Here is a 24,497-nt window from a genome sequence, read left to right as displayed (position 1 = left end):
TCTATCCCATTTAGTCAACATCTGTGGGATGCTTATAATGGGACAGACATGATACTATCCACTAGGAATTACGTAAAAAGAGCTTGGCCCGTGAAAACTGATTAACAATTAAAATATAAAGTGACAAATGCTACAGTACAGGAAAGAGCACAGTGAAGAGAATACAAAGCACGTAAGACCTAATGGTTCAGAACAGTGTGGGGGAGGCTTCACAGGCCCAACATTTATGATGGGGTTTGAGGAATGAATATGTAAGACAAGAGGTTGTGATGCTGACAGTGGGTGGGGGGGAGGGGGCAAAACAACAGATGAGGCTGGAGAAGCCGGTTGGGGCCAATTGCACAAGGCCCTGCATAACCTGTTTAAGTCTGTATTTTGTTTCAACCGGTTTGTCAATTTCACCATCCTTGCATGTTGGGAGTGCCAAAGACAATTTGGAGGTGTTAAAAGTATTTTGTTACTAATAATACTTGAAGGCCAGCTATCTGGCAATTATTTAAAAAATAAATTCGAACCCACTCCCTCAAAATGATCAAGAAGCCAGAAATAGAAGAGCACATATCCTATGATTCCATCTATATAAAGATAAAACCAGGCAAAATCAGTCTATGGTGTCTATGGTTTGGGATAATTGCCTTTACAGTCGATAGTGGTCAGAAGGGGATCCAGGCAGGACTTCTGGGGTGTCAGTGGTTTCTTGATGTGGTTATTGGTTCCAAAGGTATGTTCTTTATGAAAATCCACCAAGCTGTATACTTCTACGCATACTTTGTTTTAATCTATTCTTAGTTAAAACAATAAATTAGATTCACTTGGGATACATGGAGGTGTTTGCTTGAAGAAGAGGTGAAGTTGGGATTCATCCTGCAAGTATCACTAGCTTGGTGTTCCTTTACAGACTAACTCAAAAGAGCTCTTCGATATTCTGAATGGCCAAGGATAGCCATCAGTCACCTTCACCACTAGTAGGGCTTCATGAGTGTGTGACAAATTGACTTATACCCAAGGGTCAGAGACTGAAATGCCAGCACTCATACGTTTACCTATGGCCCTTGCCCTCATTTTCAATATAACAAAGGATTGATGGTTCCTATGAACCTTATGGAGAAACATAGCTCAAAACCACATCTGTATAAGCATGGCTTTTAAGGCATTCAACATGTATGTACCCTTAGGAGCATAAAGAATCATGTTTTTTGTTTTTTGTTTTTTTTTCTTAAAAGAACTTATTTTCACTACATTTAAAAAAATCTATGTAACCACTTAAAAACAAATAAATAAAAGGGTAAAAAACAATATAGAAGGTCAAATTTTCTACTTTAGATCTGTTTCCCAAGGCAACCACTATTAGGACTCTCTTATATACCTGTCCTCCTTTTCTTAAACAAATGGGAGCCCGTAATATTCACTTTTGCCTTCTACTGTAGATGTAAACATGGATATAACTCATTCTTTCTAAAGTATTCTATTAAGTATATATATTATCTTATTTAACCAGATATTTGTCTTTTGCTTTTACAATGTGCATTGAATATCCCTGATAATAACCTCTTTAATGTGTTTCTTGAATTATGTAGAAACTGCCCCAATGTATACCAACTCTATTACCAAACTTTTTGAGCTCTGCATTTCTATTTGGTTAATGATAGCATCTCATTACTTAGTTAGCAATTCTCTATTTAGTTTCATTTCCACCTGAATGAGTACTGACCTGTCCTTTTTTTTTTATTTTAAAGATTATTTATTTATTCATGAGAGACATAGAGAGAGGCAGTCACAGGCAGAGGGAGAAGAAGGCTCCCTGCAGGGAGCCTGATGTGGGACTTGATCCTAGGATCTAGGGATCATTTCCGGAGCTTAAGGCAGAGGCTCGACCACTGAACCACGCAGGCATCCCAGTATTGACTTGTTCTTATGACCACAGCCTTACTGCCTCCCCTCAAAAAGACAGAATAGAATTATATTAGGCATGGAGCCTACTTATGCAGGGCTTGAACTCACAACCCTGAGATCAAGACCTGAGCTCAGATCAAGAGTTAGATGCTTAACTGACCAAGCCACCCAGGTGCCCATTACAACAATTTTAAATAGGAAAATTACCTGGTGATTAAAATTTTGTTTTAAAGAACAGACGCATGAGGGTACTTGGGTGGCTTGGTCAAGTGTTTGCCTTTGGCTCAGGTCATGATCCCACGGTCCTGGGATGGAGCCCTGCATTGGGCTCCCTGCTCAGCAGGGAGTTTGCTTCTCCCTCTCCCTCTGCCACTCTCCCTGGTTGTGCTCTCAAATAAATAAAATCTTTAAAAAAAAAAAAAAAGACTCATGTTCACAGAATAGACCATACACCTACATATATACAGAGAGCTAATCACCTCTCAAAAAAAAAACCCTAAGATTTTACGTTTTTTACATATCCCATCACATGTAAATACCTCAGAGGGAAATAATAAGCATACTGGATTAAATAGTGTCCCTTCCCAAATTCACATCTACCCAAAACTTGTGAATGTGACTTTATTTGGAAGTAGGGTCTAGGTTGATATAATCAAATTAGGATGAGGACACAGTGGATAAGAGTGGACCTTAATCCAATGGCTGGTGTCGCCAGGAGGGAAACCAGATACAGACACGCCAGGAAAACCTCATGTGACAACAGAGGAAGAGACTGTCCTGGCACAGCTCCAAGCTACAGGACACTAAGGATGGCCAACAATTGCCAAAGAACAAGAATGGGTGGGGAAGGATTCTTCCCTAGAGCCTTGCGAGAAAGCATGGCCTGGCTGGCACCTTAATTATAGACTTTTAGCCTCCAGAACTACGAGAGAATAGATTTCTGTTGTTTTAAGCTGCCAAATTTTGGTGATTTGTTACAGCAGCTCAAGTGGACTCATATAATATCCCAAATCTGCATAAAGTTTGAACGTCTGTAAATTTCAAATGATGTACAACTGTATCAGACGAGGTGTCTTATTCAGTCACTAGGTTACTTTGAAAAGGCAAAAAGATAAACTTGATTTAGCGAGTACATTTATTTATTTATTTAATTTACTATTATCTCATTAAGGCATAATTTATAGCAGGAAAAAACAGTTCCTGGTAACAAAATGCTACTGTTTTACAAAGAGTTCATGCTCTCATTATATATTGACTCAGTATGTTTTAACAACTTCAAAAGTGCTGTGGCATTATAGGGGAAAAGATTTTTTTTCTGCAAACGGTAAATGGCACCCTGTAGCTCCTGAAAGCACTTCAGTGTCCTGTAAGATATTCCTACTTTGGAGATGTCACAGTCAACAGAGAAGGGAATATTAATATTAGATTGTTCTGGAACCAGAGGCCTTGATTGAGGCTCCATGCTAAGTTCTTTTTCATCTGGACCTGTTCTAACTGTGTCCTGAAATTTCTTCTTTGCTTCTTGCTGTAAAGATGTTTGTTTACTGTTTGTTGAGTGCTGGTCTGTGACTTCTACTTCAGAATCATCAGAGCTGTCATAATCTACCAGACTTTGAGAAGCTTGTGGGGGAGACAGACCAGCAGCAGCCTGGAGCGTGACGTGGGGCTCCTTGGACATCACAGGCTGGTTCAGAGGTCCAGAAGCATTGGAAGCCCAGGGGACCGAAGCGTGGGCATTTCTGTGACTACCAAGAGCAGCCCAAAGGCTAAGTTCAGTTTGGTTGCTGCTTCGGTCTTGGACAAGTGAGGAGCTACAACCACAAATATTTATGCTATCTTTAAGTTCGGTTACATCAAAATATTTGCAAATTGTGAAAAAACTAGCCCCATCTTTTTGCAGTAATTTTAAATATCTAACAAAATATTCAAGGAAACAGGTTTCTGATGAAATCAAAAAGTCAAGAAGAACTGAAGAATCAAATCCTATATTTTTCAATAAGAATAAGAAAATACAGTGTGGATTGTAGCCATATTTATGTGTGTGATGGTTCCACATTTCTTTTTCTTGGGTCAAGCCTTCAGTAGCTTTACACTGTCTGAAAATGAAGGTGAGAAGACCCAAGATTAATGACTTTTTACAAAAGTAACAGTTTTAACATATAATTCACATACCACAGATTCCCCAGCAGATTACTTTTAATAATCCATGTATTCTTTTAAAAGAAAAAAAATTCAAAACAATCTCTTCCTCTACAAACTCTATATAAATCTAGCTCAATAAAATAAATAAAATCCACTGAATTTGGTAGTTCTGGTCATTGTCTGCTGAACAAAAGTCCTCTGTCTTCCTGTGTCTTAACATCCTCATTGCTACAAGTAACTAATTACGCAGGGTAACATGGGGCTGGAGACTGACCTCCTTCCTTTCCTTCCATGCTCTCCTCAGTAGGGCTGGGAATGGGACCCAGACTGACCAGTCAGAGTGCCTCATGCACCTGGCTACAATGATTGCTTCCAACATGGATCTGTGACCCAAGCAGGCTAATCAGATCCCCCCACCCTGGGACTTCTGCTGGAGCTATTAGAGATGATAACTATAAGCTAGGCATTGCTGGAAGCCCTGAGAATGAATTCAGAGTTGCAAGAGAGAGAAAAAGAGCAATGATCAATGACGCGACTGAATCCCATTATACAGTGATGTCTGATGCCAACATGCCCCCTTGGAATGAATTTCCAATTGTGAGCTAATAAATTCCATTTCTTTTTTTGTTTTGTTTTTTGCTTAGACTAGTAGTTTGTGTTCATTTCTATCCTTTTCAATAAAACTATTGTAACTAGTATAGTTACATTAAAAAAAAATTACATATGGCATGAGCACATGCCTCTTTGGCCACACTGAGGTGAAAAAAGTTCTAGATTTAATTCTGAGGCTTTCTCTTTCCTAAGCAGTAAGAAGTCTGCTTTGAGTACAACAGAGATCTATTCTAATAAGCATGTGCTTTTCCAGACTGAATTTTTATCTCACTGTTTAGGAGCCTAATTCAAATCACATGCAGGAGTTTTGTGTTCTTGATTAGAACCTTTTGAAAATTGGCCTCAAACACTTACAATCTGAAAGCAGCCACTGCCAATAGTGCCATAATACAAGAACTGGCAGCAGAGCTTTACACCATCGGTCATTAGTAAGAAATCCCTTTCTCTGAAGCCAAGAAAGGATGGAAATAAAGCAAATACTTTAGGGTTTTAATAAAGCAGAGCAGAAGTAGTGTAAAAGGTCATCAGTTATGAGCTTCATAACCAATTACAGACATTTGCCATGGGATGACATGACCCTGTGTACAGTGGCTTTCATAAAGCAGAAATAGGGTGAGCATACAGTGTCTTCAGTGACATAGCTTCATAACCAACCTCAGTATCTGCCTCGAGTTGCTATCAGCCCTAGTTCAGCTGTATAATAACATGAAAATTTTGAGTTGTTGCTTTGGTTACTTACAAGTTTGTAGTCACCTTTTTAAAAAGGTAAAAATGACCACATGGAAGCTCATTTTGGAAGAGTCAGTCTTGGGGGTGAAAAGCATTTTTAAACATAAATTAAATTAAAGTTCAGACAATGATACTAGCTTACTCCTGATTGCACAGGTAAAATGGAAGCTAAATCAGAATCCATGCTTTCTAGCTTCCTAGTCTACTTCTACTACCCTAGATCTGCCTACCCAGCCAAGTTTTCATAATGAGAACACAAATGTAATCTCATTTTTATGTAGGGCAGGGGTAACGCAAGGAATTGGAACTTATAAGGAAACCACAAGATTGTTAGGGATTTTTTCCCCCTTAATGATGGAAAGTAAATAGTATGTCCAGCACATTATTAAAAATGTTTTCTGCTTTGCTGGCATGTAGTTAGCAAAATTACTTTAAAATATACTAACCTGGTCAACTTTAGGTAGATGCCCAGTGATGCTTTGGCGGCCTCCAGCATGTCATCATCTTGTTCTATGAAGACCCTGGAGATCCACTCACATGGATTGTGTGACTGAAGAGAGGGCTGAAGATGAGGCTTTAAGAATGTCAATAACTCAGACATGAAACTCTGTAAATCAACTTCAAAAAAAAATGCAAATTTCAAAGAGTGGACAACTGCTGATGAACGCATTAATGTGTTGCCTATATATAAAATTATTGCATTTCAAGTAATCCAACATGCATGATCATTAATTCACTTTCAAAAAGCCTGTGAGTGAGGAACTGTCTCTACTTTGCAAATAAGGAAACCATGTCAGAGGAAAAAAGTGAGTCACTCAAAAGGATACAATCAAAATGTACAACCAGGGGCACCTGGGTTGCTCAGTGGTTGAATGTCTGTCTGCCTTCAGCTCAGGTCCTGGGATGAAGTCCCTCATCAGGATCCCTACAGGGAGCCTGCTTCTCCCTTTGCCTATGTCTCTGCCTGTCTCTGCGTATCTCTCATGAACAAATAAATAAAATCTTAAAAAAAAAAAGTACAACCAGATTATCCACTTGCCACAAGTGCCAGATAATTATTTAGGAGAAATTAGAGTCACATGAATTCTTGCTAACAGCATATAAATGAATGAGTAGTAGGCAAGACAGCACTTCACTGGATGCTGCAGCTGTTACTAGAGGCAACAACGCAACCAAGCAAAAATCATTTGCCTTCAAAATAAGAGGAAAAAAAAATTTTTTTTGAAGTATTAAAAGAAAGTACCATTAAGCACAAAAGCCAAAAAGGATTTGAGGAGTTTTAACTGTAACTTAAAACTCTGAATTATAGAACATATGCCACCTAGTGTTGTAAATTATAACCACAGAGAATGAGATCTAACACATAGTAATTACATGTTCGAGGACATCCAAAGCAGTTTAAGGAAGTTGCTGCTTACAATTCAAACCTCTCACTAAAACTATATACTGCTTGTTTAGAGACATCTACTATTCCTTTTTAGCAGATGAAATGGAGGACATGTGGAGTTAAGATCCTGGAAGTTATATGCAACAATTTCTTAATAGATGCAACGTCTCACATGTTAGTTTCACTTCATTTTCTAGTGTTGATAATCTACACTGGTAGTTACCCAATTTTAGGAAGGAAATACTAATGAAATACTACAAATATCTGAATTGAACTGGCTACTATCACTTGCTTTGAGGTAACTCAATAGCACCTCTGTTTTTAGTCATTAAAAATGCCATACAAATTCAGTTCACCCCACAAAATGTTGACATGTTTCTTAATGTAATCCTAATCCTTTTTTAAAAGAAAATTTGATAAATTATAATTATGATAAAATATAGATTAAATTAGTGGGGTTATAGTCCTGAGATTTGATAATTATGTACTACTTCATATGAATAAGCAATTCCTCATTACTTTGCATATAAAAGGAGTTCAGAGAATTACCTTTTATTTCATTTGCTGAAGCACAACTTTGAAACTTGATTTCTAAGGATTTAATGATAAGTAGGCTTGCTGCTCTGAGAATCACGTGATCTGGACCATGGACACACTCACATGCAGGTTGAACTTCATCTCCACCAAAGCAGGGAGGTTTTCCACGGACAGACAACGTCTTCAATAAACCCAAATCCACAGCTTGCAAAACAGCATCCGCTAAAGCCAACATGTCTACATCTAAATGCTGGTCTGGTGGCATCAGGGCAGGGCCAGATCCCCAACAAAGGTCTTCACCCACTTTCCAGAGAAGGCACTTTTTGATGAATATGATGAACTTCCTTTTGACAAAAGCCTCAACAGGCCAGGTAATGACATCTAGCACACAAGAAGGTTTCAAAAATAAAATCCTCTGGCAAGTGAAATGTAGTTTCAGATGGATTCTGGAAGCTATAAGAAGTTCAAGCAATTCCAGGGAACATATCATGCTGTTTATTATTTTAGAGGTGTCTTGACAGCTCTTGAAATGCAGAGAAAATAAGGAAGTGTAAAAAACTTGAAAAATAGTATCAAAAGGAGTCAGGAACTGCTTTAAAATTTCTGTAATGATAAAAACAGTAATTATAAATGAGGAAAAATAAACACTTCTTAAAACAATTTGCAATTCAGTTTTTATGAATATTATCACTTTATAAGATGAAAAAATGGATTTGGTTTATTTAATGTGAACACAGAATAACAGATAGTAAGATGTGGTATACATACACAATTATTACTCAGCCATAAAAAAGAATGTAATCTTGACATAAGAAATGATGTGGATAGAGCTAGATATCCTTATCCTCAATCCTCACTTATATATGAATTTAAGAAACAAGACAGATGAACATGGAAGAGAAAGAAAAAAGAGGCAAACCAGAATATATACTCTTAACTACAGAGAACAAACTGAGGGTTGTGGAGGGAAGGTATGGGAGGGGGATGGCTAATTGTGTGACAGGCATTAAGGAGGGCACTTGTGTTGAGTACTGGGTGTTATATGTTAAGTGATGAATCACTAAATTCTGCAACTGAAACCAGTATTACAGTATATGTTAACTAATTAGAATTTAAATAAAAACTTGAGGGGCACCTGGGTGACTCAGTCGGTTAAGCATCTGCCTTTGGCTCCGGTCATGATCCCAGGGTCCTAGGATCAAGCCCTGCTTTGGGCTCCCTGCTCAGTGGGGAGCCTGCTTCTCCCTCTCCCTCTGCTCTTCCTCCTGCTTCTGCTTGCTTGCTCACTCTCGTTTGCTCTAAGAAATAAAATCTTAAAAATAAAAACTTGAAACAAACAAATAACAGCTAATAACCATGGTTAATTATCCATTTTACAAATATCAAAAGTGATATAGAATAGCTTTAATTTTTGCCTTATGATGTTTTATTTTTAAAAAGGTATCTTCAAGAATTTTTTTTTTTAAGATTTTATTTATTTATTCATGAGAGACACACACAGAGAGAGAGGCAGAGACACAGGCAGAGGGAGAAGCAGGCTCCATGCAGGGAGCCTGATGGGGGACTCGAAACCGGGACTCCAGGATCACACCCTGAGCTGAAGGCAAGCGCTAAAGCGTTGAGCCACCCAGGGATCCCCAAAAAGGTATCTTCAGTAAAAAAATTTGGAATGAGATTCTTTAGTTTTTCATACTTTGGGACAGATCAGATGCTGTAAATTAAGTTTTAATCCTCAATATAAACATAATGCTCCTTGGAAGCAAAAGAATGATATTCATAGGGAATCACAATTTGTACCTGTTTTTTGTGAACATGTATCTTTAAAGATTTCTTTTATTATAACAGTAAGGGTCCAGAGGCAATATACCACCTTCTCATTTTCAGGGTATTCAGAGAGATTTTTTTGGCAAAAAGCAACCCAGGAATTACTCAATGTTATCTATAAGTGAGAAAACAAAAAGAAGCAAGTTGTAATAGAAAATTTTCTTTATAATTGCAAATTATCTATTATATACAGTACAACTCTATATAACATTGTTTACGCTTGCAAAACAAAACAAAAGTACAGTTTTTGGTAAAACAAATATCCTAATATCCTTTAAGTAAAAAAGCTCAGTGTGCCATAGAAATAAAGGCTCAACTGGGAACATAAAAACATTAGTGGTGATTATTTCTAGGTGGTAGAATGATGTGTGCTTTTTATTTTGTTCTTCATACGTTCTCTCATTTCTCAAATTTTTTACTACAAATACCACCTTTTGGTATTTAAAAAAATGTTATTTTGAGAAAGGAACAAGTAATTATAGCTGAAATAAATCAGTAAATGCTTACATTTATTAACTAATGCAGAGATAAGAGAAAAATCTGATGCTCAATTTGTTTTTTTTTTCATCATGCTCATTCTTAGAACTTATTGATATTAAACCTTTCAAAATGGCCTTGGTCTCCAGCGGAGGTTCCTAATCTTTTTAATTTTTTTTTTTTGAGAAAAGGAAGGAGGCCTACCTGTTCCTTTGAGAAACTGAAAAGAAGTTATGGACTGACTTGAAACCCATCCTTTGGGTGAAGAATTTAATTTATAATGATTTATGACATATTTAAGACTAATTTTTGGTACATGTCACTATTATAGTATTCTTACACTTTTGTGGATTTATATATTATTAAATGAGCAAACATTTTATTGATACAACCACTTGAAGGGTAAGATCCGGTGCTAAAGAACAATTTTAAAGAAACTGTAAAAGAAATAACATAATTTGATTACTTATCATACCTTTTCCCTCAGTTGGAAATACAGAAGTAGCGCAAGGCACTTTGCAGCCATGTGACATAACAATTTATCCGAGTTTTGGAACAAACAGGTCTACAGGAAAACAAATAAATTTACCCACGATTGCTGAATGTTCTAAAAACTTTTGTTTTAAAAAGATGGATCTAAACAAACAAAAAACCCCCAAAAGACAAATGGCTTACTAATTTAGAATCGATGTCAGATGATTTTAGAAGAATTTTAATTACATCTCTGTATTTCTCCTTTGCATGGGAGTCCGTTTCGGCAGACAATATTCTGGTTATCATCACTTTGATTACTGTTAACTGAAGGAGCGTTATTTCTCGGGCACTGCATATTGGCGAGTGTTTCTTCAAACGCACAGGCACTACAGAAATGGAAGCCAAATTGGCAGAGGATGGCTGATGCCTGCCCTGGACATCATGGTGGTTTGAGCATTCTGAAGAGGTAGTTGTAGAGCAATCTAGATCTAAAGATGCTGGGTTGAGATAAAAGATGTAATCATGGCTCTCATTTTCAAGTGTGGCTCCCAGAAGTACCTTCTTGTATAATTGTTCTAAAATGTCAAAGAAAGCTTTCATTGGGACCATTGGGACTGCCAAAACATATCTCATGAGAAAGCTGACAACTCCAAACTGTAAATATTAATCTCAGAAATGCGACAAATCTGTAAGATGTTTCTTCAGTAACACCTAAAATAGGAACAATAATTTTAAAATTACAAACGTTATATGCATCATATTACAGGGGAAAGGCATCTGTTTCCACTTAATCACTTAGTCTCTCAAGTTAACGCTAACGCTGATTGCTTAATTTCTAAAATGGAAAACTGGTATTAAGATTATTTTAAGACCATAAAAATGAAATGTATGCTTTCCATACAGATTTAAGATTGTAAAATTATTTTTAATTTTATCAGAGCAGAAACTTTGCCTTTCCTTTAACATTTTTCAGCGGCCCATGAGGGCCCCTCAACCTTGGCACTGCTGACATTAGGGACTGGATAATTTTGTTGTGTGGAGCTGGCCTGTGCAGTGTAGGAAGTTTAGCAGCATTCCTGGCCTCTATCCACTGGATGCCAGTAGTATGTCCCTTGGAAGGGCATAACCACCCAGGCTGACACTCACAGGGCCACCTCCAATTCATTAACTTCCACCTTTAACTTAACAGATGAAAGCCTAGCTGGAACGCTATGTGGTCAAGCTATTGTGGTTATTGAGGATTAATTCCCAACTTAAAATTAAATGATAATAGGAAGATCCTTGTTCAGTACTTTCAACAGTAAAGAGAAAAATGAAAAATGCCATGCCAAGAAAAAGATAAGATGTTAAGCAAAAGTAATCTAAACGTGAACACACTGTCCTTGTAGCTGGATACAGCTTTTGACACTCCTGTTGTCTCAGACTCCGTCATGATGGAGATCAGTAAGAGTGGAGAAAAGGGAAAGGACACTGATGTGGTCAGACATGGCTTATAAAGCAAGGAATATGGACAATCATTGATAGATGACCGTTAGAGGAAATACTATGAGTAATAGGAGTATTAATGTAGTTACTTACAGACCAAGCATGGCAGGGAAAAATTTAAGACTTTGGCAGAAGCTAGAGATTCCTGAATATACTTCCAGTGGAATGCTGAGCCTCTGGGAATTATATGATCCTTTGGGGCTCAGTCCTTTCATTACCTTTGAGCCTTTGTAAATTGTAGATTGCTGATGGGAATGCAAATAATTCTTGTCTACAGACATGCAAATAATTGTCTGCTGGAGGGGCAACCCTTCCCTCAGCAGTGGGGTAGGGGGGAGCTAGTTGCACTTCTGTTTGTAAACTCAGTTCAACATTCCTTTACTCCACATAAATTATGGTTCTTTAACTTTTCCTTTAAAATCGTTGTGACATTTGCCCAGTTCTTTCATTAGTTAATGAGTTAAATAAAACTGCCGATACAAGTTGATTTTGTATGGGTCATGACTTTGTCCGCTTCCAATTTATCCTTTAATGAAGTCCAAGGACTTCCCTCATCTACTCCAGCTCATTTATGAATGCCCAGCCCATCTTTACCCCCTGTCCTCCCTGGAAGAGTCCTAGGGGACTGTCACTAACATTGGGTCTTACTTCGACAATGTGACCCACTGACCTGCCCCTGGTCTTGACACCTTCCTCTCCATCGGTTTCTCCCCTTGCTTATTAGCTTCTAAGGAGTTTCATCTCCTGATCATCCCCACAAGACAAAACTACCTTGTTTTTGTCCTATAGTATAAAAATAAATATTAAGAAGCCTATAGATTTTAACTTAAATTATGAATGAGACTTTGGTTTCTTTGAATCCTCTTTTCAAACTGTGGTGAACATGCCACAGGACTTGGAAACATAACTAATTATCAGCAACCTTGTTCCATCTATTAGGGATCAATGTTCTCTATTACCAGAATACTGCTCCCAGAAAGCAAAAATGGTTAATGTTCCAAGAAAGGGCTCACCATATTCCCAATAGGTCTCACTTCTACACTTCCTCTTTGACTCATCTCATTTCATAAGTCCCCACATTTTCTTCTTTGAGAGATGTCCCATTTTAATGGACATTCTCCCTGTTGCAAGAGCCTGAATCAAATTATCTTCTTAATCATCTGGTAAGTTTTTTCTGCCACAAATCAGAAACTAGCTTTCATAATCTACTTCAGAGTCTACTTTCATTGTATTTATTTCACCTTATATTTTAGTTATGACAATAACATTTTTCCCAATAAAACTGCTGGCATCTTTTATTGAAGTTGACATAAACTACTGACATTTTAATATGTCAAACATTCTGTGACAATAAACTATTTTAAGGTTTTAACTAATATCAGATGTGCAAGTCCATTATTGTAATTTTTAGCCACAAATGGAATGCGTTTTATTTCAATGCTATAGAAGTAACAATACTTCCAGTAAGGGGCACCTGGGCGGCTCAGTCAGTTAGATATCTGACTCTTGGTATTGGCTCAGGTCAGGATCTTAGGGTTGTGGGATTGAGCCCCACACTGGGCTGTGTGCTTGGTGTGAAGTTTGCTCGGGTTTCTCTCCCTCTGCCCCTCCCCCTGCGCTCTCTCTCAAATAAATAAATCAATCTTAAAAAAAAAAAAACCACTTTCAATAATATTTCTACAAATCTCAAGTTCTTAAATTTTACCACTAATAAGATTGTAGTTACTCAGTTATTTTTGACGTACATAAAGGGGCCTTGATTTCGAGTGGTTCAAACATTTCAGCATGCAAAACTAGTGAATACCAGTAAATAAATAGATACATAGACAAGCAAGCAACCATTTCAAGGGGAAATGGGCTGTTCTCTATCATCGTGGGACCCAGTTCCTTTGATAAGAGTGGTTGTGAGTAATCAGACTGAAAAGCATGAACTGGGGGCCAATAAATGCCAGGCAGGTGTAGGGGTGCCAAGGACAGGCTGCCCCAAATGTGTCACTCTGGCACATTATTTTAAATAAAAGTTGCTTCAGAGACAGCCTGTGCAGGAAAGATACTGAGACCCTATGTTATGCAGGAAATAAATCTCCCATGGGAGATGTGTCCTCTGAGTATCAGAGGAGGTAGAGACATTCTGATGTCCAGAGATAGGACATTTAGAACCAGGAAGGCTAATATAAACAACCCTTTTTACTTTTTTACTATTTTACTAGCACAATCCAAATTCTCTTAAGAATTCCTTACTTAATTAGAGCCCCCAAAGTTAAGTTTTCTCTGTCCTGTCAATTCTTCACAGATTTACTGTCTCTTTGTCTAGAAAGTATAAAAACTGCCTATCTTGGTCATATCTTTAGTTGTCAATGTCATTCCATGGCCTCTGCGCCTAGGTAATAAAACTCTGTTTTTTTCCTGTTAATTTGTCTCTTATAAATTTCATTCTTAGTCCAGCTAGAAGATGTTGAAGGGTAGAGGGTGAATTTTTCCTTCCCTTTACAGGTACAAAGAGGATAGGTGCTAGGCTGGTTCCACTGTGACTAAGCATCAATCCTTCTTCATTACAATGTCTTTTAAAATATTGATGCTGGCCAAAGAAATCTGCATTGAAACAAATGTCTGTGTGTAGCCTATTGAGAATTGTAGCTTTTTTTTTTTTTTTTTTTAAAGGAATTAATAGTATTAAAGGAAAGGACAAATCCTGAAAAAATGAACTAGGGTATTTGACCAACCACACTTTTTTTCCTGAAGAGTCTGTTACAAGGGTAGTACATTTCAAGCGCATTTCCATGCTGGTCTGGAGGAAGGTATACCTACCAGACAAGCTTTTAAACCAGCTATACTGGATATATGTGAAAGATCTGTCTAGCCTGAAAAGGAAACAAATATTAGGAAAGGTCTAATTAGGACAAGGAATGGGTAGTGTTTCAAAGAGTTTTTTCAGAAAATACCTCTTGGCAGAGAATGAATTACCAGGTGGCCAAAGAGGATAAAAGCATAAAATTTGCCTCAAGTCTTTTACTGTTTAAGTGCTATAAATTATTTGAATTGTGTATTCTATTCCTAACTAAACCATACGTGTCTTAATATAAAAGTAATATATTCCCACTTACCTTCACACAAAATCGATGCTTCAGGAATAAGAATTGCTAAAGTTTAGGGGCACCTGGGTGGCTCCGTTGGTTAAGTGGCTGACTTCGGCTCAGGTCATGATCTTGGGGTCCTAGAATGGAGCCCCTTGTCAAGGTCCCTGCTCAGCAGGGAGTCTGCTTTTCCCTCTCCCCCTCCCCCAACTTGTGCTCTCTCAAATAAATAAAATCTAAAAAAAGAAAAAGAATTGCTACAATTTATTGAGTGCATACTATGTGCCGAACACTGTTTTAAATAATAGCTTCCCTGGGTGGCGCAGCGGTTTAGCGCCTGCCTTTGGACCAGGGCGCGGTCCTGGAGACCCGGGATTGAATCCCACGTCGGGCTCCCGGTGCATGGAGCCTGCTTCTCACTCTGCCTATGTCTCTATCTCTCTCTCTCTCTCTGTGTGACTATCATAAATAAATAAAAATTAAAAAAAAATAAATAATAGCTTCACAATAGCTTTATGAGGTGGATAATTATCACATCCATTTTAAAATAAGGAAATTAAGGCAAGGAGAGACTAAGTTACAGGGCTAGTTAAGTGGCAGAGCCAGGCTTTGGACACACAAAGTCTAACTAATATCAAAGCCTGTGGTCTTCCTCAAATTTCCTCTGATGCTCTAACTCTCAGGACAATGGATGCATAAAGGGTCTCTAATAAGCTTCCTAAGTGAAAATGGTAATTCACACAGTCTAATTTTTAACACTTTCTAGATTTTCTCCCGTAATACTGTAAATCAGAATACTCCTCCTTAGACATTTGCACATGCTGCAGAATATCTAAGCTCAAGGTGAATTACTATAAAACTTTCGAGTGCAAACCAAGATCAATTTTTTCAAAAGACACTCAGCAACTAAAGGTTAAAACATTAATCAAGCCATCCATTTGATTGAATTTTTATATTAAATTACTTTTAGAAGATACATCAAACCCAGGATGAAAAGCCAAACTATCCACAGATCATATTTTATCAGCCCATCAACAGTTTAAAGGCAGTACAGGGACACCTGAGTGGCTTAGTGGTTTAGTGTCTATCTTTGACTCGGGGTGTGATCCCGGGGTCCCGGGATTGAGTCCCACGTCGAGTCCCACGTTGGGCTCCCTGCATGGAGGCTACTTCTCACTTTGCCTGTGTCTCTGCCTCTCTCTCTGTGTCTCTTATGAATAAATAAATAAAATCTTTAAGAAAAAAATAAAGGCAGTATAAATATAGGTGACTAAGACCTTGGTTTTTCCTCGTTTAAAATAATTTCAAACTTTTACAAAAATTAAAACAGATCACAAGCTTAAAACTTAAAAACAAGATTTTAGGATAAAAGAAAAAAGCAGGAGAAAAATCTTTAGGATTCAAGGCTAGGCAAAAAAAGTCTTAAATGTGACCCCAAAGCAGAACTCTATAAAGTAAAAATTGATAAACTGGACCTCAAGAAAATTAAAAACATTTGCTCTGTGAAGGACTCTATTAAGAGCATGAAAAGACAAGCTATAGACTAAGAAAGATATTTGCTACTCACATATCCAACAAAGGGCTAATACCTACAATATATAAAGAATTCTCAAAACTCAGTATTTCAAAAGATAGTAATAAATAGAAACAGGCAAGAGACATAAACAGACCTTTCTCTGAAGAGAGTATACAGATGGCAAAAAAGTGCACAAAAAGATGTTCAACCACATTAGCCACTGGGGAAATGTAAATTAAAATCACAGTAAATACCACTATCACTGTAACTGAAATAAAAATTAATGACGCCAAATTCTGGAGAGGATATGGAGAACCAGACTACTCTTACATTGCTGTTGAGATTATAAAATGATATAGTTAGTCACTCTGGAAAACAGTCTGGTAGTTACTTTAAAAAACTAAACATACTCTTAACCATATGTTCCAGCAATAGCGCTCCTTGGTATTTACTTGAAGGAGTTGGAAATTTATGTCAACACAAAAACCTGCACAGATGTACAGAGCAGCTTTACTCATAATTTCCAAAACTTGGAGGCAGTGAAGATGTCCTTCACTGTGTGAATGGATAAACTGTGGTATATTCAGACAAAGGAATATTATTCAGTGCTAAAAATGAAACGCTATCGAGTTATGAAAGGACATGAAGGAACCGTAAATGTGTAGTACTAAGTAAAAAAAAGCCAATCTGAAAAGGCTATATACTCTATGATTCCAACTATACATCATTCTGGAAAAGGTAAAACTATGGAGACAGTAAAAAGATCAGTGGTTGCCAGGGGCTAGGGTGCTGGAAAGGGATGAACAGGTGAAGCACAGATTTTTAGGGCAGGGAAAAGACTGTATGATCCTATTATGATGGATGTGTACCACTGTATGTTCAAACTCAGAGAATGTACATATGTACATCACCAAGAGTGAACCCTAGCACGCACTATGGGCTTTGGGTAATAATGACGTGTCAACGTAGGTTCATCAATTATAACAAATATATCACTCTGGTGGGGGGGGGTGTTGATAATACAGGGGAGGGGGGAAATTTCTGTACTTTCTGGTCAATTTTGCAATGCAGTAGTTGCATCTAACATATAACCTAGTAATTACATACCTGGGCAGTGTGTAATTACTTAATTATTACTTAATTTATTCCAGCAAAATTAAGACTTATATTCACACAAAAAACTGTACATGAGAGTTCACAGCAGGTTCATAATAGCAAAAAACTGGAGATAACCCGAATGTCCTTCAATGCATGAATGGTTTGCACATCCATACCATACTGGAATACTACTCAGCAACAAGGAAAGAACTATTGATGCACGCAATAATTTGGATAGTTTTTAGGGAATTATAACCTAAGAGAAAAAAAAGGCAATCACAGAAGGTTGCATATTGTGTGGTTCTATTCTTTTCTTTTTTTAAGATTTTATTTATTCATGAGAGACAGAAACAGAGAGAGAGAGAGAGAGAGAGAGAGAGAGGCAGAGACATGGGCAAAGGGAGAAGCAAGCTCCCCGCAGGGAGCCTGATGTGGGACTCAATTCCAAGACCCCAGGATCACAACTTGAGCCAAAGGCAGATGCTCAACCACTGGTCCACGAAGGTGCCTCATGTGGTCACATTCTTGAAATGACAAAATTAGAGAGATGGAGAACAGATTAGTGGTTGTCAGAGGTTAGGCAGGCCCCCATCCACTTAGTGGGTAGGGTTATAAAGGCCACCACAAGGATCCTTGTAATCATGGAACTGGTGAAGACAACACTAACCGATGTATGTGATTAAAACTGCATAGAACTAAAAAACAGAAACAAAAACAAAACAAAACAAAACAAAAACTGCATAGAACTGAATATACACATAGATAAATGATTAGAGGTAAAATAGGAAATCTGAACAGGATTAGTGGATTATACTAATGTCAATATCCTGGTTTTGATATGACAGTTATGAAAGATGCTGCCATTGGAGAAACTCGTCACAGGGTCCACAAGATCTCTCTGTATAATTTCTTACATCTGCACGTGAATCTACAATTTCTCAAATTAACAATTCAATTAGAAATATAATAATTTCAGGGCAGCCCTGGTGGCTCAGTGGTTTAGCGCCGCCTTTAGCCCAGGGCGTGATCCTAGAGTCCTGGGATCGAGTCCCACGTCAGGCTCCCTGCATGGAGCCTGATTTTTCCTCTGCCTGTGTCTCCGCCTCTCTCTCTCTCTCTCTCTCTGTCTCTAATGAATAAATAGATAAAATCTTTAAATACACACACACACACACACACATATATATAAAATAATTTCAGAGGTCGATTAAGCATCTGACTCTGGACTTTGGCTCAGGTCATAATCTAAGGATTGTGGGATCGAGCCCCATGGCAGCTGCACACTTGGCAAGGAAGTCTGCTTGTCCCTCTTGCTCTGTTCCTGCCCCTGCTTGCTCTCTACTTCTAAAATAAATAAGTAAAATCTTAAAAATATATATATAATAATTGCAGCTATGGACATCAGCCTTCTGATCCCAAGCATTAATATGCATAGGATTTCACTAATATCAACTAAATATAAATGTATTTGAACTTTATTTTTAGAACTTTATTTTATTTTATTTTTTTTAGAACTTTAATTTAAAAAATTTCTAGACCAAAAACTGAGCATAATGGTATTTTAAATAATGTTACAAAATATTTTCTTAAAAAATATTCCTACGGAAAACTAGGTAGATTTTAAGGGCATAGTCTATTCATTAAAAGACATTTTGCCATCACTCAATTTCAAAATTATCAAAAAACCAGCTGCTAGTGATTTAATCCTTCTTTGCAGAAAACAATAACAATAAAAGTGTCACTATTTTTTTTAGGAGATTTTCTTAGGCAACCTATATTAAATTTGGAAAAGTAATTACTTTCATGGTCGATGTTTCAATAAAAAAATGCTTTTCTTTATATGAAAAACTATTATAGTTTGTCAATCAACTCTGCCCAATTCAAAATTGGGCTTTGGCCTAGTGCAACAATAGGTTCAAATGTAATCACAGCCCAACTGGTCATACTGTATATTGCCCCATTAATGACGATGCTGTGATTCTAGAGGCAGAAGCTGAGGCACTCTGAACAAAGGCTATCTTTTAGGATTCTGATAAATAAATAAGATAGCAATCATTTTATCCAAATAAATAAATGAGTGGTTAGAATCTACCTAACCTGTTCAGACCACTCGAGGGTAGTGCCAACATTAGGGGAGGCTGATGAGGGTGGCTAAGGCACTGAGAAGGCCTGGAAGACAAAAGGATAGAGGTTTCCATCATCCCTGTCTACCATCAGGCCATTACAGCTGGTCCACTATAATTACAAGAGGACCTCCCTCTCCTAGAAAGATAGAGGGGAAAGGGATATCTTGCTGAGCATCTTACATCTTCCCTTTGCCCTCCTACTTCTATTCTTCACTTTTCTTCATGCCCTAGCATGCTCCAATATTGGAATTCCTTGGGAGAACAATCAGACAAGAAAATGAAATAAAGGGTATCAAAATTGGAAAGGAAGAAGTAAAATTGTCTCTATTTGGGGATGACATGATTCCATATAAAGAAAATCCTAAAGACTCAACCAAAAAAATGTTAGATCTAATATCAATAAATTCAGTTGAAGTTTCAGGATACAAAATTAAATATGAAAATCAGTAGTAGTTCCATGCACTAATGACAAATTTTCTGGAAAAAAAAAGAAATTGATCCCATTTATAATAGCATCAAAAATAATAAAACACCTAGGAACAAATGTAATTAAGGAGGGGAAAGATCTCTGAAAAATCACAAGACACCGATGAAAGAATTCTAAGGCACAGGGATCCCTGGGTGGCCCAGCGGTTTGGCGCCTGCCTTTGGCCCAGGGCGCGATCCTGGAGACCCGGGATCGAATCCCACATCAGGCTCGCGGTGCATGGAGCCTGCTTCTCCCTCTGCCTGTCTCTGCCTCTCTCTCTCTCTCTGTGACTATCATAAATAAATAAAAACTTAAAAAAAATAGAATTCTAAGGCACAAATACATGGAAAAGTAACCTATGTTCTTGGATTGGAAGAATTAATATTGTTAAAATGTCAATACTACCAAAAACCATGTATAGATTCAATGTCATCCCTCCTAAGAGTCCAATAGTATTTTTTACAGAAGTAGAAAAAATACTCCTAATATTTATATGGAGCCACAAAAGACTCCAAGTAGCCTAAAAAATAAATTAATAAATAAATAAAAATTCCTGAGAAAGAACAAAGACATCACAGTTCCTGATTCCAAGCTACACTATAATGCTACAGTCACCAAAACAGTACGGTACTGGCATAAAAACAGACCAACAGAACAGATTTGAGAGCCCAGAAATAAATCCCCACATATGGAGCTAATTAATATCTGATGGGAGAGCCAAGAATATTCAATGCAGAAAAGAGTATTTTCAATAAATGGTGCTGAGATAATTGGATATTTGCATGTAAAAGAATTAAATTGGACCTGTATCTACACCCAACAAAAATTAACTCAAAATGGATGAAAGACTTAGATATGAGACCTGAAACTATGAAAATCCTAGAAGAAAACATAGGAATAAAGCTCCTTGACATGGGTGTTGGTAATGAGTTTTTTGGATGACACCTAAAGCACAAGCAACAAAATACATAAGCGAGTAGAACTATATCCAGCTAAAAAGCTTCTGCATAGTTGAATAAATCATCAGCAAAATTAAAAGAAAACCTGAGGAATAGAAAAAAATGTTTGCAAAGTATACATCTAATAAGGGGTTAATACCTAGAATATATAAAGAATTCATACAACTCAGTAACAAAATACCATAAATAATCCAATTTAAAAATGGTCAAAGGAGCTAACTAGACCTTTTTCCGTATAAGATATATAAAAGGCCAACAAGGTACGTGAAAAGTTGCTCAATATCACCATTCATTAGGGAAATGCAAATTAAAACTACAATGAGATATCACCTCACTGCTGTTAAGAATGGCCATCATCAAAAGAAGACAACAAATGCTGGCAAGATGTGGAGAAAAGGGAATCTTTGTGCACTGCTGGTGGCAATGTAAATTTGTGCAGCCACTAGGGAAAAGCAGTATGGAGGGTCCTTAAAAAATTAATAATGAAACTACCATATGATATGGCAATTTCAAATCAGACTATATCCAAAAGAATCAAAAACACTAACTTAAAAACATATCTGCATCCCCATGTTCCTAACAGCATATTTGTAATAGCCAAGATATGGAAGTGAGCTAAATGGATGAAAAAACTGTGATACACACACACACACAAAATGGGAGTATTATCTAGCCATAAAAAATGAGAAAATAGTTTCATTTGCAATAACACAGATGGACCTTAAAGGCATTATGCTAATTCAAATTAGAGAAAGACAAATACTATACAATCTCACTTGTATGCGGAATCTAAACAAACTCATAGAAAAAGAGATCAAACTTGTTATCAAAAGCAGAGGGTGGGCCAGAGGGGGAACTGGAGGAAGGTGGCCAAAAGGTACATACTTCCAACTATAGGTTAAATAAGTGCTAAGAGTGTAAGGTACAATATGATGACTATTGCTTTAAAGCTGCTAAGAGAGCAAATCCTAAGAGTTTTTATCACAATAAAATTTTTTTCTCTTTTTCTTTTATTTCTCTTTATTGTATCTATAGTAAAGTGGATGCTAACTGAATCTATCGTGGCAATCATTTCACAATATATGTAAATTGAACCATCATGCTGTATGCCTTATTCTGATATAGTTATGTATGTCAATTATTTCAGGGGAGATTATAAAATCAGGGGGAAAAAATGTTGGGATCTTTAAGTGTTCAGTCCCCTGTATCCTCTCTCTTCTTAGAGCAATTTCATGGGTGCTCAATGTATTTAATTATTATCTCCATGCTGACAACTCCAGAATCCATAGTTAGGGTCTAGCTATCTTCTGGGCTCCATACTCAAGTAGCTAAATGCCATCAAAGTTCCACTTGGAGGTCCCACAGGTACCTTTGGCACAAGTTCAACTCAACTTCTATGGCCCCTCAAACTTGTTTTCTCCTACCTCTCAGTTTATGGTGTCTGTATCTCCTAGGCATCCAAGCTAGAAATCTGGACCTCTTTCTTTCTGGACCCTTCCTCACCCCACTTCTCTTTACTCTCACTGAGAAATCTGGATCTCTTTCTGAACCCTTCCTCTCCTCCATCCTCTCTCACCCTCCACACCACTTCTACCCCAGACAACCAACAGATTTCTTGCTAAGTGCACCCTGCACCCCTTTCTTCTGAAAAACCTCTGCAAAGTCCAAAACCCTGGACACAGTTTGGCAAGTCCTTTAAGATCTGCTTCTTGGAATCCTTACCAATCCCACCCCATAAACTAAGCTACAGGCTTCCTCTAAGGCCCTCAAAACCGTTCATTTTAAGGGTTCCCAAGTTTTGTTTGGCACATTCTTTCTGACTAAGCCATAGTCAACCTTCTCCCTCACTTCCAACCTTTAATTTGGAAATCTGCGGTCCTGGGAAACTTTTTACATATCCAACTCAGTATTAGGGGGGCCCTGCCAAGTGTTCCCTCTGCCTATACTACCTATACTCAGTATTTACCTCGTTGCATTGTTTATAATTATTTTCTAGTTTGCTTTCCCCACACTTGGGACTATGAGCTTCCCTGGGCAGGACTGAGCTGTTTGCTCACATAAGCCAATAGGTAGCTCATGAGGAAAGCACCAAAACGTGTACTCTTGAATGAATGATAGTGTAAAAGAAAACATCAGGGGACAAATTCAAAGTGTTTGCAGTGACTCCTATCTGCCACATAACATCTCCTTACATGAAAGCAATTGTATATTAAATTCCTTCCTTTATATAATTAAATAGGCCTTTTTAAAAAATTTTATTTATTTATGATAGTCACACACACACAGAGAGAGAGAAAGAGAGAGAGAGAGAGAGGCAGAGACACAGGCAGAGGGAGAAGCAAGCTCCATGCACCGGGAGCCCAACGTGGGATTCGATCCCGGGTCTCCAGGATCGCGCCCTGGGCCAAAGGCAGGCGCCAAACGGCTGCGCCACCCAGGGATCCCCTAAGTAGGCCTTTCTATGTGGACATTGGTGTTAGCCAAATGTCCGGTGTGTTAGGTGACTTAGTTTAAAATAACGTCAACGCCTGTTTGGATTACTATGTGGCCTTCCACATTTGCAGTAACCTTGCTCCAGCTAGTCTTTTTTCCAGTGAGCAGCCAGCCAGTGATCTTTTCAGAATATAAATACGATACTGTCACTTCCCTACCATGGCTTACGAGGTCCTGCAAAGATCTGCGGCCTGTCCCACACCCGCAACGTCATTACCAATCATCCTCCCTCTTACTCACTCTGCTCGACTACGCTGATCTTCTTTCTTGCAGTTTCTGTTAAACAGCAAAGGTTAATCCAGCATCAGAGGCTTTGCACTGTTGATTCTACCTGCCAGCAAAATTCTTCCCCACGCCCCCACCTCCTCCCAGATCGTGCCAAGGTTGGCTCCTCCTCATTCAGATCGCTGCTCCAATGTCACTTCCTCAGAGACCTTTCCTGACTACCTCTCTAACCAGCAGGTCCTAGTCAAACTCGATCCTATTGTTCTCTTCGACTTCCTTTGTATAAGTTATCCCTATCTGATAATTTTGTGTTTATCTGTCTCCCTGGTTAAAGCGAGAGCTCCACGGGGACAAGTGATTCCATCTACCTTGTTCCCTCTTGTCTCCCTAACGGCTGAAACAGCTCCCGGCCAACAAACGCTTGCTAAATGAATCCATGCACTCAATGGACAGGTGCATCTCGCGTATGGTCCGGTCTCCTGTCCCCTCCGTTGTCAGAGATCCGTCAGGGTGCCTGTCCTTGCAGGAAGGCTCTTGCAGCGTCACCGCCATCCCAAAGAGAGTCTTCTTTTCCTCGCCGGGCGAGGCAAGCCCAGCCTGGTAGCTAAAGGGGCCTCAGGGACCCAAAGACGAGCTGCGGACCCGGCACCCGCGCCTGAAAAGCGCTGCGGGGCGGGGGGGGGGGGGGCGGGCGGCGGCACGCGGCGTCCCTCTCTCCTCGCTTCCTGGGGACTGCCGCCTCCCCAACCTTAGACTCCTGCACCAGCCTCTCAGTCGGCCGCACACACGCCTTCCTCGCCGCCGCTCCCAGTTACCTGCCGGGGATCTGGCGTGGGAGACTCAGCCTTCGCACCGCCGCTCCAAGGACCAGGGGCACCCTCCCGGCCACCGTAGTTCTCGGAAAGCGCCTGCCGACCTCCCCTCCCGCATGCGCAGAGGGCCCGTTCGGCGGACGGCGTCTCTTAGCAACCGCGTCG

At 38.6% G+C, this 24,497-nt stretch overlaps 1 protein-coding gene across 19 annotated transcripts; it reads right to left on the bottom strand.

The window, feature by feature from the left end:
- Nucleotides 1–3,014: 3,014 nt before the first annotated feature.
- On the bottom strand, nucleotides 3,015–24,484 carry LINS1 (lines homolog 1). Of its 19 annotated transcripts, XM_072796672.1 has the most exons (10): nucleotides 24,336–24,470; nucleotides 23,536–23,571; nucleotides 14,665–14,774; nucleotides 14,369–14,421; nucleotides 10,277–10,786; nucleotides 10,077–10,166; nucleotides 9,098–9,239; nucleotides 7,313–7,903; nucleotides 5,823–5,994; nucleotides 3,015–3,989 (listed from the first exon to the last, which is right to left on the bottom strand). In XM_072796672.1, the coding sequence occupies exons 5-10, from the start codon at nucleotides 10,706–10,708 to the stop codon at nucleotides 3,116–3,118; spliced, it is 2,301 nt and encodes a 766-aa protein (XP_072652773.1). In that variant the 5' UTR covers nucleotides 10,709–10,786; nucleotides 14,369–14,421; nucleotides 14,665–14,774; nucleotides 23,536–23,571; nucleotides 24,336–24,470; the 3' UTR covers nucleotides 3,015–3,115. The 19 variants fall into 19 exon arrangements, with proteins under 19 accessions (XP_072652773.1, XP_072652824.1, XP_072652804.1 ...); XM_072796723.1 differs by lacking the exon at nucleotides 14,369–14,421 and having other exon boundaries at nucleotides 24,336–24,471; XM_072796703.1 differs by lacking the exon at nucleotides 14,665–14,774.
- Between the last annotated feature and the right edge of the window lie 13 nt (nucleotides 24,485–24,497).

The sequence above is a fragment of the Canis lupus genome, chromosome 2, assembly GCF_048164855.1.
Source record: "Canis lupus baileyi chromosome 2, mCanLup2.hap1, whole genome shotgun sequence".
NCBI classification, from domain to species: domain Eukaryota; kingdom Metazoa; phylum Chordata; class Mammalia; order Carnivora; family Canidae; genus Canis; species Canis lupus.
Note: the sequence above shows the minus strand (reverse complement) of the source record. Positions and strands in the feature narration are given on the sequence as shown.